A 19,601-nucleotide genomic window follows, 5' to 3' on the forward strand; every position below is an offset into this window, starting at 1 on the left:
CAGCTGGCCAAGGGAGCAACTTGGGACCAGGGTTGCATCTGGGAAGCCACAGAGTCCAAGTGCTGGAATCTCCTCTTTTGTGGAGACAAGGGTGAGAAGCAGCCGAGTGATTCCAGCCTCCTCCCCAGGGGTGCAGGGCCCAGTCCATAGGCCCCAACACAGCACCAGCTGAGGACACTCGTGTTACCTTAGTTACATGTTCTTCCTCCAGGTCATCCTCATCCTCATCCTCATCCACTCTGTGTGAGAGAGAACAGAAAACAGTCTTCTCTCAGCAAACTCAGCAAAATGCACTGAGCATCTGCTGAGCGCTGGTGATGAGCCCTGGCCATTCCCAGCAATGGGTTCCACCAAGGCAGCAGGTGCTGCTCGCTCAGAAACTCCCCCAGGCAAATGCCAACCCCAGCCTCCCATGGCCACTTAGGTCTGTGGGTGGGGAAATATAAAAAGGAGAAAGGGGCTCAGCACCCCAACCCAAGTCTTGAGTTGGAAGCCTTGGGGGTCATGGCAGGCTGCTCTCCTCTCTGCCCCCGCTCCAGCAAGCTGGACCAGTCTGAGGTCCTGGGGGGGATATCTGCTCTTCAACACCTCGGGCCTTTGGATGTTCTGTGACTGGAATGCTGTCTCCCCTTACCAGCTCCCAGTCAACTCTGAGATAGCAGCAGCAATGTCACCTCCTCCGGGAAGCCTTCTTTGACCTTCCCTGGTAGGTCTGGCTGCTCTGACACAGATTCATGGCCCCTGCTCTTAACACCTATCTCATTCAAAATCGCTTTCTCTCAGTCTATCTCCCTACAGACTGTCATGTCCACAAGGGAGGACCCAGGTCAGCCTTGATTCTGCTGAATCCCTGTGGCCTCACCTAGAGCCTGGCATGTGGTAGGAACCCCATGACCATCTCCTGGATGAAGTCACAACTGACCGACCGAGTGAACAGAGGACGCTCTCACTTATGACCAACTAGTTACACCTCTTCTTCTGTCAGCGCCTCAGTCTGCCCTTTCCAGCAACGCAGGAAGAGTCCATCAGCACTGGGTGTTGGCAGGGAGGACAGCCCTGCATCCCATGGCCCGAAGCTGAGCCAGCTTTACTAGTCTACGCTCCTTAGAAACACAAAACCATCTGACAGGCACACACTACCTATGGGAACATCACATAAAAAGAAAACATTTTTGTTCACCTCGAAATTCCTTTCTAACAAAGCAGAACACAATTGCCTTGGCTTATCAGAAGACTAATTATTACAGGCTTGGCTTCATGGTCACTAAAGGGCAGGCAGCTCTATCTTAAAGGCTTGGATTCAATCTTATGTCGCATGCTGGACAAAGCCAGCAGGAGCTCAGTGAGCGGCTGGGTGTGTGAAGAAATGAACAGCAAAAATTTTCTATTCAGAACTCAGATCCTCTGAGGCTCACGTCATCTCCTGAAACGCGAGGGCATGGCAAGCCCTGGAAGCTGACCTACAGGATCCATGGCTCTTGCCCAGACCTGAAGGAGCACTTTGTTCCTGTAATATTCGCCACCTCCACTTCCACTCAAGTTCTCTGCCTTGTCCTCACGGGCTCTAAGGAAGAGGAGGGGTAGCAGAAACACGATCTTGGAGGCGGGCAGGAAGGGTTCATGGAGCACAAGCTGTTTATGAGCCTCTCTCCAGTGAGGCATAAAGCAGCACGGTGGTCTCTGCCCTGGGCAGGGGCAGAAGTCGAGATCTGCATGGGCAGCCTGGAATTACACTACTGGACTGGAACGGGGCAGCATCTGCTCATTCACATCAACTCGATTTTACTGAGCACACCCCTACGCCAAACGCTGGGTCAGCTCTGGGAATACAAAACTATAAAGACGTGGTTCCTGCCTGAAGCAGCTCGAGCCCAGCCAGGGAGAGGAGGCAACAACAGAAGCACAAGCGGGCGCGTGAGCAAAACAGAGCAGCTGACACCCGAGGCCACCCAGATGACACCTGAGCCAGGCCTTAAAGGAGAGGAAGACATCTGCCAAGGGAGGAGGGCAGGGTGTTTGGCCACAGCACGTTGCATGAGCAAATCCTCGGACAGGACAGAGGACGGCCTGGCACGCTGGAGGAAGGTCAGGGCAGCGGGGATGCTGGCATCTGGTGGAGGGAGGCTGGAGGTGGCGTCAGAAGGCGCCCTGCAGACAGACTGTGAGGGCCGGGGATGAACCTTCAGGAACATCCACAGAAGGTCTCCGGTCTTGCAGTTACCCTCTGACAGATGCGGTGGCCAGGGTGTCATGGGACACATGGGACCCATCACCAGGTGCAGCCCCCCACCCCATCCACATCACCGTTTGGTTTTCCTTGTAGGCAAACACGCTGATTTCACATAGGTGCTATTTGTTTTCATGTCTATTAACTGTCCCCTCCATGTCTTCTTCCCTTCTACGTCCACAGCATCTGGACAGTGCCACACCCAGAGCAGACACTCAGGGATGGTGGTGAGGTTCCAGTGTGAACGGGAACAGGGCTGTCACCAGGGATCCTGTGGGCCCGAAATGGCCTGGGTGGCCTGCTCAGGGCTAAGTCACCCAGCAGCGCATGGCTCATCAAGTGGAAACCTCGAGTCTGGACCAACAGAGGCCTTATGGCAGAAGGAAAGCTCAGGCTAAGGACGTCTTGACGGTTGACACCTCACAGGTTACCCAGCGCAGTCAGCTGCCTCAGAGCCTGAGATCTAGAGCCAGGCCGGCCGAGTTCCAGCCCAGCAGGCCACTGTCGAGGCTTGTGGCCTCAGCCAAGGTGTCTCCCCTTGTGGGGCCGGAGACTCCTTGTGTATAAGGCACAGACCCAAATGTTCCTGCCCTGCCTGAGCTGCCATGAGGACAGCTGAGAGGACACAGGCCAGCCCAGTGACTGTCCTCACTGCCATTGGCAGTCATGGATCCTAGGAAGGACCCGGCTTAGAGCAGAGGGCAGAGGCCACCCTGCCTCTCACCAGGTGCTTCATGGCGTCTGTGGCATGAGGGAAAGAGCTGTCTTCAAGAGTGTGCCCTGGCCTGGGGCACGGTAGCGCTGCCGCCTCTGTCTCACCCGCTCGCCGCCTTTTTCTCCTCATCGCTCTCGTATTCGGCAACGACCAGCTCCTCCTCCCCAGACTCCAGCTGCTCCGGCCGCTCAGCCCCCAGGCCTGTCTCTAGCATCTCTCTGCTGAGGCGGAGGAGATGCTCCGTTTCTTCTTCTTCCTGCCTCTGGACAGGAGTAGTGGAGGTGGGGAGGGAGGAAGAAGTCTCAGCACCAGTACCCACCTCCCACGTGCCAGATACAAAGCACACCACGCCCATTCACATGGGCCTGGCTGCCTGGCTGGAGAGAGGTCTACTCGCAGGATCCACGCCTCAACCGCTCACAGCCCAGCTCCTGTACGGAAGCACATGGCCAGTGAGGATTATGGAGGGGAGACTGAGCCCCTGGCCACGCATCCATGAGCCTCCAAGCAGAGCGACCCTGCCTGGACATAAAATCCTGCCCCCCAAGAAATGAGGCTCACCAGGCGCTTGGCTGCATATTTGAACTGCGCCCTGTGCTGCAGCCGCTGCAGGCGTTCTTCTCGCTGCTTCCTCCTGGCCTGCTCCGCCTAAAGGAGGCAGACATGAAGGAAAATCACCAGGAAGCCCTAAACCAGGCCTCTCCTAAGGAGTCTGGGCCGCTCAGCCCGGTGCCTCCTCACCTGGGGCAGCTCTCCTTCCCCAGCCAGCACTCAAGAGCTGCCGCATCCACTCCCGGGACCTCAACCCTGCAGGTCCCAGCCTCACTGCTCACTGCGGAAGGCTGCACACTCCTCCCAAAGCCACACGCTCTCCATCAGATCCATTTGCAGCCATTGAACCATGTTGCCAATGGCGATGAACAGGTCCTTTCCCAGGTGAGTAATAAATGGGAACCAACAGTTCCTTGTGTGGAGAAGGCCTGCTGACCTCCAGCTCAAAAAAGATAGCAGCAGGGCAGCACCGTCGACACAAGGAGCTGATGGAAGAGCTGAGAGGCACGGCAACAGCAGAGGAACACACACTACCTGAGTCTCGGAATCGCCCCAGAACAATTGCTGAAGCCATGTTTCCTCCATCACTCCCACTTCTGGATACCCCTGGTCTCACCTTCAGTCGATCCACCAGGTCCCTCTCTTCTTTCTTCTGCACAAACTGAGTAACCCAGGCTGGCTCTCCAGCAGGCCTCGGGGTGGCTGCAGCCCCTTCGCAGGAAGACAACAGACACAGGGATTCGTCTTTCTCATCATGTAAGGGGCCAGTTCCCGTTTCAAGGAGTCGTGCCTCTTCTTCACGCTTCTTCTGTTCAAAGTCACGGAGCCAGGAGAGGGCTCCACAAATAAGACTTAAGGACTTTCCCTGCAGAAAGAAAAATGATCTTCAGAAACAGGAAAACAACAAAGCTTCCCACATGACCTTTCCCCATTTTAATAAAAGCTTGAAAGAAGGTCTGGCTGTACATATGAGAGGATGCTGTAAGACCAGCCTAGGAAAGGAAAGGAAAGGAAGGAAATTAGCATTAGAATAGCCAGGAAAAACAGAAAAGAAGGAAGAAATGAAAACTGGGCCCAAGCAGCAGGAAAGAGCTTCTTTAATTATCCAGCTCACTGTTCTGAAAACAAATTTAAAGCAGTTTATCAGATTATATGTAAATATCGCACATAATTAGAAGGTGAGACATTAGACAAAAAGCCCCCCAAAAGAATTAAGGCCCCCAAAAGCTAAGCAAGAAATCCCATGCACTTGCCAACGCGGAGCCTAGCAGCCACTCAGCCTTCATGCAGCTCCTGTGCGGATACAGGATGATTAGTCACGAGGGCCAAGGTTTACATGTTTTTTTATTTTTTTTATTTTTTAAAGCAAACTAATCACCCTAGAGGACACCACTCTCTCTGTCTGTTTTTGAGAGGAGGTCTTGCTGTGTTGCCCAGGCTGGTATGGAACTCCTGGGCTCACACAATTCTCTGGCCTCAGCCTCCCAAGTGGCTGGGACTATGTGTGCGCCTCCGCACACAAACTGGAAAACACTACTCTTGACTTACGACCAGAATTTTCCGTGAGCTTGATTGAATTGTATTCCTCTAAATTCCTATGTTGAAGTCCTAATCCCCAGTGTCTCAGAATGTGGCCTTACTGGAAATAGGACCATCGCAAATGTAATCAGTTAAGATGAGACTATTAGGACGGGCCCCAGCCTGAAGGGTGAATATCCTTATTAGAAAGGGGACACGTGGATGCACACATGCACAGAAGGCAGGTGATGTGACGACACCCAAGAAGACGCCACCTATAAGCCAAGGAAAGGGGCCTGAAGACATCTTTTCCTCGCGACCCTCAGAAGGGACCAGGCATGCGGACACCTTGATCTCAGTCTCCAGCCTCCAGCGCCGTGGGACGTCAGTTTCTGTTGTTTAAGCCCCAGTGTGTGAAGCTTTCCTCTGGCAGCTCCAGGGAACCAATACAGTTCTTCCGGAGAGGACCCTTCAGGGAGCACCACAAGGAGGTGGCCCTGGTATCCACAGGGGGACTCAGCTCAGGGGAGTCTCTGGAGGAGCCCATGCCTTCTGCTCCAGGCAGTCAGCTCTTCCAGCCTGCTGAACCCAGAGGGGATCTCAGAGGATCCGGGGCGGGGTGAAATACCTAGTTTGACCAGGGTTGGGGCAGCAGTGCAGCACAGGAGTCAGAGCCTCGAGGAAGCTCTGACTGAGCAGAGGAAGAAGACGCGGAAGCCTGGAGTGCAGAAGACTGAGATGGAAAGACTTGAGAGGGAGAAAAATGGGTTGTCAGGCTAAACAAGGTGAAAGGGGTCAGGTGCAGTGACTCATGCCTGTAATCCCAGCACTATGGGAGGCCAAGGCAGGAGGACTGCTTGAGCCCAGGGGTTTAAGACCACCGGCCTGAGCAGCATAGTGAGATCTCATTTCTGTAAGTTAAAAAATTAGCCAGGTGTGATGGTGCACACCTATAGTCCCAGCTGCTCAGGAAGCTGAGGTGGGAGGATCACTGGACACCAGAAGGTCGAATGATCCATGCAGTGAACCATGATCTTAACACTGCACTCTGCCCTGGGCAGCAGAGCGACACCCTGTCTCTAAAATTAAAATAAACAAGGCAGAATGAACATGCACTCATCTGTGTCCCAAAGCACACTAAAATTAACCAAAGTAATATGGAGGCTTACACCCACAAAAACAAAGAAAGTGGAAGGAGTAATATGTTTTAGGAGAGAGGGAAAGAAGACAGAGACATGGAAGTGATTTGGCAGAGACACTCAAGCCCAAGTGTCCCCAGAGACTTCCCCTATTCACTCTCAGAAAGACTCAGGAAGTGATAGGAAAGGCAGGTCACTGAAAACAAAGGGACGGATTGAAATTCTTTTCAAGAACAATTAGATCCCCAGGTTGCAATCCCTGCTCCTGCTCCTTGCAGAAGACAGGAAGTGGGCTCTCAGGGGAAGCTGAGCTAGGAGAGCCCTGGAGGCAACAGGCAGAGTGAGGAGGCAAGGGGGAAGGGGAGGAGGCCCAGGCTGAAAGCAGGCACTGAGGGGGACTCTCCACCTGGAGCCTCTTCCCCAGACTACCTCTAGGAAGACTGGCTGTCAGATTTCAGCCCTTGTACCTGCTGGGCCAGAGCTTAGAGGGAAGACCGAAGACTCTAGGGAAAATCCCACAGATATGCTGGCAACTGAAGGCCCCCAACAAAGGAGCCCAGCCTGGCAGCCACAGCCAGCCTGCCCTGCAGACTCAGTCTTTCTGTACCCTGTTCTTCAGCATACACAGGCAGTCCAGGGCCGCCAGACGTTTGAGGAAAGCCTCCAAATGGACATATACCCTGCTGTGGTGTGGGTGCGGCTGTCTGTCCCCAGCAACACTCATGCTGAAATCTGTCAAGTCAGTCTGAGGAGTAACTAATTCAAATGACAGGGAAAGGACAGAGGATTCCAGGAGGGCTCCACGGTAAAAATGGAATTGGTCACTGCTGTGGATTAAATTGTATCCCCACCAAAATGCATGTTAAAAAAAATGTTTTCCAAGAACAAAAACAAAACAAAAGAAGCTGTGTATGGTGGTGTGCACCCGTAATCTCGGATCTTGCCAGCCACTAGCTACTTGAGAGGCTAGGATCGCTTGAGTTCGAGACCAGCCTGGGCCACACAGTGAGACTCCCCATCTTAACAAACATATGTTGAAATCCCAATCGCGCCATGGGACTTTACTACAGATCCGGCCTTTAAGGGTAAAGGAGGTCATAAGGGAGCAGCAGTAAGGGAACAGCCCTCGTCCTCATAAAAGAGAAAGACACCAAAGATCTGTTTTTCTCCTCCTCTTTTTTGCTTGTTCCACAGCAAGAAGGCAGCCATCTGCAAGCCAGGAAGGGACCCCCTCCCCAGAACCAGAACCCTGCCAGAACCTTGATCTTCAACTTTCCAGCCTCCAGAATGGTGAGAAATAAAATCCTGTTAAGTCACCCGGTCTATGGTATTTTACTATGGCAGTCCTGGCCGACTAAGACAGGAATTTTCTGTATGGAAAATTGTACTGAGAGGCCACTGGATGATGTGGGAGGAACTGGCATAGGTATATTAAAAACTGAACTAACTTAAAAAAGGCACTTATTAACTCTGAAAAAACAGAGTATTAAGACATATTGTTCAAGACAAAATTATGCTCAAAATGTAATAACACACTGGTTCACTCAGCAGAGACTAAAACTTAGAATTACATTTGAAGGATGGGGAAAGAGAGGGAAAAGAGTTTGTAAGAAAGCCGTATCATCTACCATAATAGGAAGGCACCAATGACTTCAGCCTAATTTTTCTCGGACCATGGAACTATGTTTAAGACTTTAGGCCGGGCGCGGTGGCTCACGCCTGTAATCCCAGCACTTTGGGAGGCCGAGGCGGGCGGATCACAAGGTCAGGAGATAGAGATCATCTTGGCTAACACAGTGAAACCCCGTCTCTGTTAAAAATACAAAAAAAAAAATTAGCTGGGCTTGGTGGCGGGCACCTGTAGTCCCAGCTACTGGGGGGCTGAGGCAGAAGAATGGTGTGAACCCGGGAGGTGGAGCTTGCAGTGAGCTGAGATCGCGCCACTGCTCTCCAGCCTGGGCGACAGAGCGAGACGCCGTCTCACAAAAAAAAAAAAAAAAAAAAAAACTTTAATAGAGTAAGTGACTATTACCCAGAAAGATAAACTGAGACTACTCTGCCCAACTTCAAACTATGAAAATCTCCGGACAGGCAAACAGGAAAAGCTAGCACGGCTGCCGTTACGTTGTCTTTATCAGTATCTCTCACTATTCATACTCACAGTGCCGGTTGGACTCTCAAATATCCCAATCTTGCCAGCCTCCAAAACCCGGTAAAGCTCTGCCATGAAGTCTTCCTGGATGGAATAGGGCGTGAAGGGAAAAGGAAAATGGATGGTACCAACTTTCTGTGTTTCATTAGCCATGGACCTAGGAAAAATAAATACAACATGTTAGCTCTCTCATGGTCCAGGAAGAAGTGGCTTGAAATCTGCAGCAGTATCTACGAGCCGTTTCCACACTTGTTACCAAATTTCTCCTTGGGTTGTACATTTTTCTGGGAAGCAGAGACCATGTTCTTTCCGTCCTTCGCAGGTCTGCATGAGGCCATACCAGAATCACGCGATCTACCTAGCGACATGTAACGAATGACTCGAGCAGAATGCAGACCACGAAAGCCCCTAAACCGAATCTCCCCTGCCATTTCACCGTGGCTCCGACACCTTTCTAATGCCTCTACAAAAGGCTTAGAGCTCTCTTCTCAAAGACGAGCACCCCTAGGATCTAGGGTGTTGCTTATAATTACTTTCTTCTCCCACTTCTCTGCAGTGCACATTCACAAGCCGAAGTGACTTCACTTTATCCCATTGTGAAGTCCTGGAAAATCATGACTTACAGGCAGAGGACCATGAGCACAGCTTGTTTGGATGGCGCAAGTTAACGTACACATCCTTATAAGTATCTTTAGTTTGCTCCTTAGTTCATCCTAGCCTCCATTTCCAGCACCAGCCAGAGTCGCCTCCTACTAATTTTTCTGGCCTCAAGACGTATGAACTTTCTGTTTGGCTCCAGACAGAAGAGCTCTCTTCACAGTCACGGAGCTCTGGCTGGAACAGCTTTCCAGTACTGAGACCAGGCATTTCTCTTTCCTTGCTAGGCTAAGGTCTAAGAAAAACTCTGCTCCACGTCGACGTCATCTTTTTTTTCTCCTCTTCTGAACCTAATTATCTCTGAGATAGTGTTTATCTCTCCTTTCTTCCTTGAATCACCATCTGAAGGCCTGACTCTTCCATCCTGGTTCCCACACCTCTCTCTTTAGAATTCACTTCTCCAAGCTATTTGCCAGGTCTGTCTCTTCTAAGCACAAATGTTAGTAAGTCCCAAACCTATTTTATTAATATTAATAGATCGAGAGCCCATCTTTATAACTTTGGCCTTAATAAGAGTAGTGATAGTGTCACTATGTTTACGAGGGGAAAGGTAGTTGCCACGATGCTCTTCGGTTTAGGGGCAATTAACATCACTACAGATTGGTGGCAGTTTATGGATTTGCACAAGAAGAGAGAACTCACAGAACTAGCACTATTTTACGCTCTGTCTTTACAGAGGTGTATCTGGCTGTTTTGTCAGACATTCTGGGGACAAGAAAAAATGAAAAAAGAAAAACATGACTACAGAGGTAGAGGAATAATTACAAGAAGGGTAATTAAAAAACACTATGACAATTCAATCCCGAGAGACGGGTATGGACTAAAAAAGCTTTAACACATGAAGGAAGGGGAAGAACGGTACCTAACAAATTTTGAGTATCTGCTACGTGTTAAACACTCTACACGGTCTTTTGCTTTTCACATCTCATTTAATCTGTACAACACTATAAGGATACAGCTATCGGATAACGATTCTTATAGAAATTAATTGCGCAAAGTCACAGCTAAAAAGTGGAAAACCAGGGATTCGAATCCAGGTCCAAATGACTGTGCTTTAGTGAAGCTCATCCGGTTGCAAGAGATATCCAGCATAAGTAAAGGGAGGTTCACTGAAGGGACGTTCACAAACTGAGAGTAAGAATTGAAACTATCTGGGAAAGCCAAAAACAGAAGCAGACTAAACCGCCAAGGTAGCTCAGACTTCAAGACAGCTCCAGGAACGTCACCAGCAACACACACCCACGGGCTTCACTCTCCTGCTCAGCCAGGTGCCGGACACGCCACAATCTCACTCCCTCGGCGCACTCGGTTTCTGCTTACCCCACACTTGAGCTTGCACGTGGCCTCGTCAGTCCCTGGACCTTTCAGCTTTGGCTCCCACTGCCAAATAAAAAGTCTTGGTGTCTCCCTGTTCTGAATCCCAAGAGAAAAAGCTGACCATTAGCTCCTCTCCAGACAGAACACTGGTCAGCCTGATACCGGTCAGGCTCCCAGCCTCATCTACTCAGTTCGGGTCTTGCATATGCTGCGCCCCTTGGCCTGGAAAAGGAGGAGTCCTCAACATCCAGGCCTCGGCTCAGGCTCACCTCCTCAGAGAAGGCTCTCCGGCTGTCTGGCCACTGGACAGTGGTCAAACACCACCCCCACTCCTCAACTCCTAGCTTGCTCTAAGTCACTTTTTAAAAGTCACATTACTCTGTATTTAACTTATTCATAGCTCTTGGGACCATCTGAACCTATCTATTCTTTCTCACTGGAATGTAAGTTCCATAAATACAGAAAACTTGTCTATCTTGTTCTTCTCTGGCTCCAGGACTCAGAACGAGGTGCTTCAACACCTCATAGGCATTCAACAAAAATGTGATGAACGAATGAGTAGCCAGCCAGACATGCGGGCTGTATAAGTAAAGGTTTCTGTTCCAAGGCTGGGTAATGGAGGTCCCATGACTTCAATACCTATCTAGTTAAATGGCCAGTTCTTTAATGGTTTCGAACCGTTTTCACATAACCCCACAACAAGCCTGTGTGGTCAGTATTTTTATAAGCTCTATTTCATAAAGAAAGAAACTGAGACTCAGTAAACTTAAGTGACTTGCCCAAGGTCACTCAGCAAGTGCTTGAACTCAGGATTTGAACCACACCTGCCAGACGGCCACGGCACCTGAAGCTTTGTATCTCCTCACTTTTCCTCCCACCAGGGTAAATGGGATAAAAAAGACAGACTTGGTTACCAAACTCTTAGAATGACAATACTCAACAATACAGAAGAAACATGAAGTATTATTTCATTTCCCCGTCAGTGGTAATTATGGATCTCATTATTCCAGAAGCAGCACAGGCTAAATCATAGAGATTTAGATAAATCTGAGTAAAACGGATTCACTAAGCCAGATTGAAAACATTTGCAGTGACTTGTTCAGCCCTCTTCAGGTTGGCTGTGTGGACAGCGGACAACCATGACCTCCCAGTGCCAAGGCACACACCAGGACAGTAAATCTCATGCTCATTAAACGAGCTAAGAGTTGTGAAAGCACTTCAGGAACATACTGGTTCTTTTCTTTCTTTTATTTTATTTTTTTTTGAGACGGAGTCTTCCTCTGTCGCCCAGGCTGGAGTGCAGTGGCGCGACCTCGGCTCACTGCAAGCTCTGCCTCCCAGGTTCACGCCATTCTCCTGCCTCAGCCTCCCGAGTAGCTGGGACTACAGGCACCGGCTACCACGCCCGGCTAATTTTTTTGTATTTTTAGTAGGGACGGGGTTTCACCGGGTTAGCCAGGATGGTCTCGATCTCCTGACCTCGTGATCCACCCGCCTCAGCCTCCCAAAGTGCTGGGATTACAGGCGTGAGCCACCGCACCCGGCCCAAGTTAGTTCTTAAAGGGTTCATTTTCTTCGGTCCCCAATTATCACTCATTACTGAGTACAGACTATTGCTATGGGCTCAATTGTGTCCTCCCCACATTGATCTTGGACGTCCCAAGCCTCTGGGACTGTGAGAAAACACATTTCTGTGTCGAAGCCACCCAGTTTATGGTCTTTTGTTATGGCAGCCGGGGCTGACCAAAACAACTATGTGGCAGGTACTACCTACCATATGGCCCTAAAATGTTTTAACTTCACACACCTGGAAAGCACCACAGCCCCAAGAGAAAAGCTTTTCCGCACTGCTGTTAAGCCAGGGCCACACACTGCAGTGCTCTGGTGCTCCACCAGCTGGAGGACGGCCTGGCCCACAAAACCCACATTCCCACCTTGCTCTGGCCCTGTCTCCCCTCCCACCTGCATCCTGAGCTCGCACCCTGTGTGGAACCCAACCAGCGGCCTATTAGCATTTCAGTCCACGTTTATGACATTTCCGTCAACAATCTGGTCAACTGCACTTATCCCTGGCCTCTGTACTGTACCCTGCTCCGCCTCGATTCCGGCCCTAAGGGAAGCTAGAGCCATGGAGCCCTTAACTTTATTGGCTCTGGGCTCAGATTGCCAAGTTTAGGATCCCAGCTGTATCCTTGCTAAAGTTAGTATCTCTGGGACTCAGTTTCTGCATCTGTAAGCGACAGGTGGATCACAGTGCTCACTCACTGCTGCAGTGTCTTATCTACGTTAGATAATCCATGAAAGCTCAACATAGCTGGGCCAAAAGTAAGAACCAAACGCGTGGCTGCTGTTAATACCGACTCCTGGGCCCCGCCCAGTTCCACCGCAGGCACAACCTTCGTAGGTCTGCCCAGTCCCCGCACAGGGTTCCCGCCTGTCAATCACGCTGGCCCCGCCCTCCACTTCCGGAATGATTTCCCGCTCCGAACTGGCCACCCACCTTTGCATACAGGGGTCCCGCGCCGGAACAGACGCCTAGTTTGCGATTTCACCAAAGTCGCCCTCCCTTGTCCCGCTGTTCCTCGTCCTCAGCTCTGCCGCCACGCAGCACTGCGCTCACCTTCTTCGCCGGCAGAATTGCTGCGCTGAAAGCCAGGCCCAGGGAGTCGGGGCAAACACGGCTGCATTTGAAACTGGCGGCTCCCGTCAATGAAAGGCTGCCGGAACAACCCCCGCCGCTGCGCATGCGCACTCCAGGACGCGCGCGAACACGCAGCCGCCGTAATCCGGAGGGGCGTGGTTTGCGCGCTCGGAACTTGGATCTCAACCTCAGGGCTCGGTTCCTCCTCCCGCTGCTTTCCGCCAGCTGCCGGGTGTGTGATTAATCCCCGCCGATTAGCGCCAGGTATACGAAGCGCTGGACAGTTGCCTGACCAGATGAAACATCAGCCGATGTTCCAACGCCCAGGGACGGGCGCTGTCCCCGAAACGGGAAACCTGTCTTCTGGTCCCGGCTCTAGTCGGCCTCTGGAGATCCGCAGCTCGGTTATTTTACCTCTGAAACGGACGACACCTGCACTGCGTATCCCAGCGGCTCCTCCACGCGGAGAGACAGTGTCAGTGAAAGGCCGTCTAGATGACGAGTTGATGAAATCGTTTCTGCCCCCTGCGGGGCACGACCTTGCAGAGAGCCCGGAAGACCCAGCCCTGCCTGGAGCTTACCTGCTAATTAGGAGGACAACGCATCACCTCACCTCCCTGGACTTTGCTTCTCCTTTATTCAGTGAGGGATTGGACTAGCTGGTCTTTAAGAACTTTTCAGAAAGTCTGGTTCTGGCAGATGATCAATGGGAGCATCTTATGCTACGAGCTTTCCTGGAATGACAGGTAATTGGTGCGCCTTCCCAGCAGGGTCAGGGGGAGTTGCTGGGACTTGAAGGAAAGGCCTCTGGGGAGAGGAGCCAGTGTTAACAAGCTGTCAAAAAGCTTGGAGGTGGGAATTTACAAAAGGTGATTCCAGGGTCAGTTTTTTTTTGTCACCTGCTTCCTTACTGGGCAGTTTGGAGAGGGCGAAGAAGTAATACCCTTCAGGGTCTTGGGATGTAGCCAGCAGAATCCTTAGAGGGTCTTTGAAGTCTTAGTTTTAAGTTTAGAATTCATGGGCAGAGTACTTAAATACACTTTTCTGCAAAGAAGATGTACAGGTGGCTCACAGGCCCATAAAAATGTTGCATTCTACCCTATAACATCTGTGTTTGTTTTGCATAAAACAGAGTTTTAAAATAACTGTTGTCTGGTAAATTGACATCTCTAGAATAGAAGGTACACTAGGTTTTTTACCCTATTGCTTCAAACACCATCCCACACAGCCACACTCCTAGGATATGAGTCGTCCAGTTTAAGAAGCACCATTGGAGGAATAGAAAGTGATAGGACGTGAAGGTCGCTCGGGGTCTGGTTGTAGAAGGCTTTAAACAACAAGCTAATAAATTTAGACTTCACACTTTAGACAAGTTGCAAGTCACTGAAACCTTTTTAAACAGAGGAGTGGATTTGCAAATGCAATGTCTTGGAAATATTAAGCTGGAAGCAGTGTGAAGGATGGTTTGGTGGGGAGACCAGAAGCAAGCAGTACCTCAAGAGTGGCAATAGACATGGAGAGGACAAAGGCCGTTCCCACCAGGCTGTAAATCTGGATTGTGTCCCTCCATCCTCCCTGGAGGCTTATATTTAGAGAGCTGTACTCCTAACATGAGGCCCTGGGCTTTGTCTCAAAGGTAAAGGCAAAAGTTCCTTATGTGGACTACCTCGGCATTTATTATTAAACAGCCTTAGATGATGCCATTGATTGAATGAACTCAGAGACCTTCATAAACTCCTCTCAAAACTCAGGGCTAGGAAGAAAAGTTCTTGTACTAATGTAGAAATATTTTCTATAACCGGACAGTGAGAGCTATAGAAACCCATTACGCATTCTTCTTTGCCTTCACTGCTAGTGATCTCACAGCTAAATATTGTACATTGTTTTAGTTTTCTTCAGCCAGCATTTTTTAATGTTTTGTTGTTGTTGTTGTTGTTGTTCTCATTCCTTCTTGCTAATTTTAAGTACATGTTCTAATTAAAAGTCTGACTGCCTGGATCCAGATTCCCAACTCCACCATTTAACTAGCTGGATGACCTTGGCGTATGACTTAAGCCTTCTGAGTCTCTGCTTTTCTCATGAATGAAATAAAGATAATAATAGAACTTATGTTCTAGAATTCTTAGGAGATAAATGAGATAGTCCTGGTAACATAAAAGGCTTAACATCTAACATGTCATTGTGGAAGCTTAACAAATGGTAGCTATTACCGATATGAATTGGGTTTGGTTTCAGCATTCCTCTGCTTTTATTATAAATTTCCTAAGATCCTCTTCTAGAAAGAGAGCGTGTAGAACGTGCAAGTTTGTTTTCAACAAGCAATTCTCTCGGGAGCTGAGAGTGAGAACTCAAGTCACTCCTGCCATAGTGGCAGCAAGCCTTTCATGAGGGATGTACCCTCATGGTCCAAACATCGCCCACCGGATGCCACCTCTAACACTGGAAATCAGATTTCAACATGAGACTTAGTGGAGCCAAACAAACCATATCCAAACTGTAACACCTAGTAGTGGGAAAGACTCATGAAATGTGCCTGTGCTATAAGAGGAAACATCATTAGAGACCATATTGTTCTGTCCCCAAGGCCCCACATGCCTCACTCTGGAACAGTGCAAGATGTACCCTAATCATATTTGCTTCTCTGAACCCTAGTTTCTTGGATTATTATGTCTATCTTGATTTATTACTTTAGCTCATTAAGCCACACCATAGTGGGGTGGGACATATTATTTCTTCACATAATAGGTTGATATACTTAGTCAAACTAAATTTTCAGTAGTGTTTAAAATGGGGGAGTAGAACTCAGGAAGGTGGTAAAATCTGGATATATGGATTTGATCACCCCTGGGAAACAACAAAAACATCTAAACTAAAGCTATGGAGGTAGTAAGATTGCTGAAAGGAAGTTTCCAAAAGGAAAGAGGTATCCACATATAAAAGAATGAAGTAGGATCCTTGTCTTATACGATATATCCAAATTAACTTAAAATTGATTTTCTAAAGTTAAAATGAAGTTAAACAGTAAAGTTAAAAGCAAGCTGTAAAACTATAAAACTGGTGGAATAAAACAGAGGGGAAATACTTTATGACGTTGCATTTGGCAATGATTCCTTGGTTATGACACCAAAAGCACAGGCAGCAAAAATAAAAATATTGATGATGAGTTGAGGGATTTGTAAAATAACATACAAATAGATGAACTGGACAACAACAAAAGCTAGAACTTCTGTGCATTGAAGGACAAGATCAACAGAGCGAAAAGGCAACCTACAGAATGGGAGCAAGTATTTGTAAATCATCTATCTGACAAGGGGTTAATAACCAGAATATATAAAGAACTTCTATATCTCAGCAACATGAAAACAATCTGATTAAAAAATGGGCAAAATACTTAAATAGATATTTCTCCAAAAATGATGTGCAAATGGCCCACAGGCACGTGAAAAGATGCTCGACATCCCAGTCATTGGGAAAATGCAACTCAAAGCCACAATGAGGTACCACTGCAACCCGTTAGGATAGCTACTATTACACATACACACACACACACACACACACACACACACAGAGCCAGGCACAGTGGCTTATACTTGCAATTCCAGCACTTTGGGAAGCTGAGGCGAGAGGATCACTTGTGTTCAAGACCATCCTGGCTAACATAGTGAGACCAGACCTCTACAAAAAATTTTAAAAAATATTACAGGGGAATGGTGACACACACTTGTAGTCCCAGCTACCCAGGAGGCTGAGGTAGGAGGATTGTGTGAGCCCAGGAGTTCAAGGCTGTAGTGAGTCATAACGGCACCGTTGCACTACAGTCTGAGTGACACAGCAAGACCCAGTCTCAACAAAACAAAAATCAAAAAGAAAGAAAGAAGGAAAGAACCTCAAAAACCCCAAAAGGAACAAAACAAAAAATAAATGATGGCAAGGATATAGAGAAATTAGAACTTTTGTACATGGCTGGTGGGAATGTAAAATGGTATAGCCACGATGGAAAAAAATTAAAAATAGAATTGCCATATGATCCAGCAATTTCACGTCTGGATATATAACCAACAGAAGTAAAAGCAGTGTCTTGAAGAGACTTTTGTACACCCTTGTTTATAACAGCATTATTCGCAACAGCCAAAAGGTAGAAGCAACCCACGTGTCTACCGATAGATGGATGGATAAAGTGTGGTGTATACATACAACAGAATATGACTCAGTCTCGGAAGGAAGTTCTGACACAGGCTACCACATGGATGAGCCCCGAGGCTATTATTTTTATTAGTGTTCTCCAGAGAAACAGAACCAGCAGGGTGTGTGTGTGGGGGTGTGTGTGTGTGTGTGTCTGTGTCTACCCAGAGATAAAAAGAGGTTTAAGGAATTAGCTCTTGCAGTTGTGGAGGATTGGTGAATGAAAATCTGATTGTATTGGCTGGCAGGCTGGAGACCTAGGGAAGAGTTACAGTTCAAGTCCAAAGGCAGTCTGCTGGCACAACTCCTTGTTCAGGAGAGGTCAGTCTTTGCTCCAGTAAGGTCTTCACCTAATTGGATGAGGTCCACCCACATTACAGAGGCTAATCTAGTTTACTTAGAGTTCATTGATTTAAATGTTAATCTCATAAAAAAAAAAAAACACCTTCACAGAAACACCCAGAATAATGTTGGCCAAATGTGTGGGTATGATGGCTCAGCCAAGTTGACACATAAAATTAACCATCACATTATACTCAATGAAAAAGCCAGTCAAAAGACAAATACTGTATGATTCCACTTACATGAGATTGCTAGAGTAGTCAAATTCATAGAGACAGAAAGTAGAAGAGTGATTGTCAGGAGCTGGAAGAGGGGCAAATAGGGAATTGTTTTATGGGTATAAGAACTTCAGTTTTATAAGAGGAAAAGTTCTGGAGATTGGTTACACAACAATGTGAATGTGCTTAACATGAATGAAGTGTACATTTGAACAGGGTTAAGATGGTACATTTTATTGTGTATATTTTATTACAATTTTTTGAAAAACAAATGAGGAACAGAGAATGACCTTTAAGAAATGTCCACATTTGGGCCAGGCACGGTGGCTCACGCCTGTAATCCCAGCACTTTGGGAGGCCTAGGCAGGTGGATCACCTAAGATCAGGAGTTCGAGACCAGCCTGACCAACATGGAGAAACCCCGTCTCTACTAAAAATACAAAAAAATTAGCAGGGTGTGGTGGCAGATGCCTGTAACTTCAGCTACTCAGGAGGCTGAGGCAGGAGAATGGCGTGAACCCGGAAGGCGGAGCTTGCAGTGAGCTGAGATCCGGCCACTGCACTCCAGCCCGGGCAACAGAGCGAGACTCCACCTCAAAAAAAAAAAAAAAAAAAGAATGTAAGTTGCACGAAGCCAGGGACATCAGCTTAATTCAGTGCAGCATCCCCAGGGCTTAGAGAATCACCTGGCACACAGGAGGTTTTCAGTAATTCAGAAACAAATTTGTGTAAACAGCAAGAGTGGGAGTCGGCAGAAGTGCATTCTGTATAAAACACAGGTATTGGTGTTTGGCTATTGGTGCTAAGGAAGGCTGTGAATGGTGAGTTCAAGTTTTGCTTCTGATATACGTTGGAAATATCGACTCCTCTTTCTCTGTAGCCACAATGCCCACTCCCTACCTCTTTTCTTTCTTAGGACTTTGGGAACATTCAAGAACAGTGTAGGGAACACGGGCTGTGGGAAGAGCCCTGAATTGGAGATTCTCCTACGTTCCCAATCATTCTCTATGTGACCTGGGACAAATGGCTCAGCCTCTGAAACGGGTAGGGCTGGAAGTTAGGATGGGTAAATGAGAGTGAACTGGCAATCTCTGGTGTCTGGATGAGTTGCTCAGGCCCTTTCTATTCTATACAATCTTGGAATCTCCTTTATCTTAGAAATTTGTGCCTAGTTTGCATTTTACTCTATAATTTGTCCACTACAATTTTTAAAAATATTCCAATTTTAAAAGAATTTTAGAAATATGCACCAAAATATTTATAGATGAAACAATAAGAAGTCTGGGATCTGATTCACAATAATCCTGGCAGGAAGACAATGTAGGTAAGGAGACAGAAAAACACGGGTGGTGTGAGTTGCTGTGGTGGGGAATGGGCACATGGGAGTTTGTGACACCATTCTCTATACTTCTGTAGAGCACTGAAAACACAGCTGAAAATCTTTGCAGCCATCAGAAAACAAGATCGTGTATTTTTCAGGGACATGGATGGAACTAGTGTCGATTATACTTAGCTAACACCGGAACAGAAAACCAAATACTGCTTGATCTCGCTTATAAGTGGGAGCTAAATGATGAGAACAAATGGACACATGGAGGGGAACAACACACACTGGGGCCTATCAAATGGTGGAGGGTGGGAGGAGGAGAACCAGGGAGAATAACTATTGGGTACTAGGCTTAGTACCTGGGTGATGAAATAATCTGTACAACAAACCCCCATGACACATGTTTCCCTACGTAACAAGCTTGCACATGTACCAATAAACTTAAAATAAAAATAAATCAATTAAAAGAAAAAAAAATCTTAAACCACCTAGAGAAAAAAGATCACCTACAAAGGAACAAAAATTAGAATGACTCCAGGCTTCTTAACACCAACAAAGAAAGCCAGAAAACCACATTGTATGATATCTTCAAAGTGCCAAGGGAAAACAATTGT

At 48.0% G+C, this 19,601-nt stretch overlaps 2 protein-coding genes across 5 annotated transcripts in view; one reads left to right on the forward strand and one right to left on the reverse strand.

Moving 5' to 3' along the window:
- The window catches only part of DDX11 (DEAD/H-box helicase 11), a 30,145-nt gene extending 16,537 nt beyond the window's left edge, over window positions 1-13,608 (reverse strand). Inside the window, exons 1-6 of one of the 4 annotated variants that reach the window (XM_017894272.1) lie at window positions 12,778-13,608; window positions 8,313-8,460; window positions 4,111-4,359; window positions 3,504-3,590; window positions 3,047-3,204; window positions 188-239 (exon numbers count right to left, since the gene is read on the reverse strand). In XM_017894272.1, the coding sequence (XP_017749761.1) occupies window positions 188-239; window positions 3,047-3,204; window positions 3,504-3,590; window positions 4,111-4,359; window positions 8,313-8,460; window positions 12,778-12,785 (702 nt within the window). In that variant the 5' untranslated portion in view covers window positions 12,786-13,608. The remainder of the gene's footprint in view (window positions 1-187; window positions 240-3,046; window positions 3,205-3,503; window positions 3,591-4,110; window positions 4,360-8,312; window positions 8,461-12,777) is intronic. The other 3 variants (XM_017894271.1, XM_017894269.1, XM_017894270.1) reach the window with 3 other exon arrangements.
- The window catches only part of LOC108543641 (ovostatin homolog 2), a 111,031-nt gene continuing 105,013 nt past the window's right edge, over window positions 13,584-19,601 (forward strand). The window contains exon 1 of the mRNA XM_017894241.1: window positions 13,584-13,664. Within this exon, the coding sequence (XP_017749730.1) occupies window positions 13,618-13,664 (47 nt within the window). The 5' untranslated portion in view covers window positions 13,584-13,617. The remainder of the gene's footprint in view (window positions 13,665-19,601) is intronic.

Source organism: Rhinopithecus bieti, unplaced genomic scaffold (genome assembly GCF_001698545.2).
Source record: "Rhinopithecus bieti isolate Rb0 unplaced genomic scaffold, ASM169854v2 scaffold_23748, whole genome shotgun sequence".
NCBI lineage: Eukaryota > Metazoa > Chordata > Mammalia > Primates > Cercopithecidae > Rhinopithecus > Rhinopithecus bieti.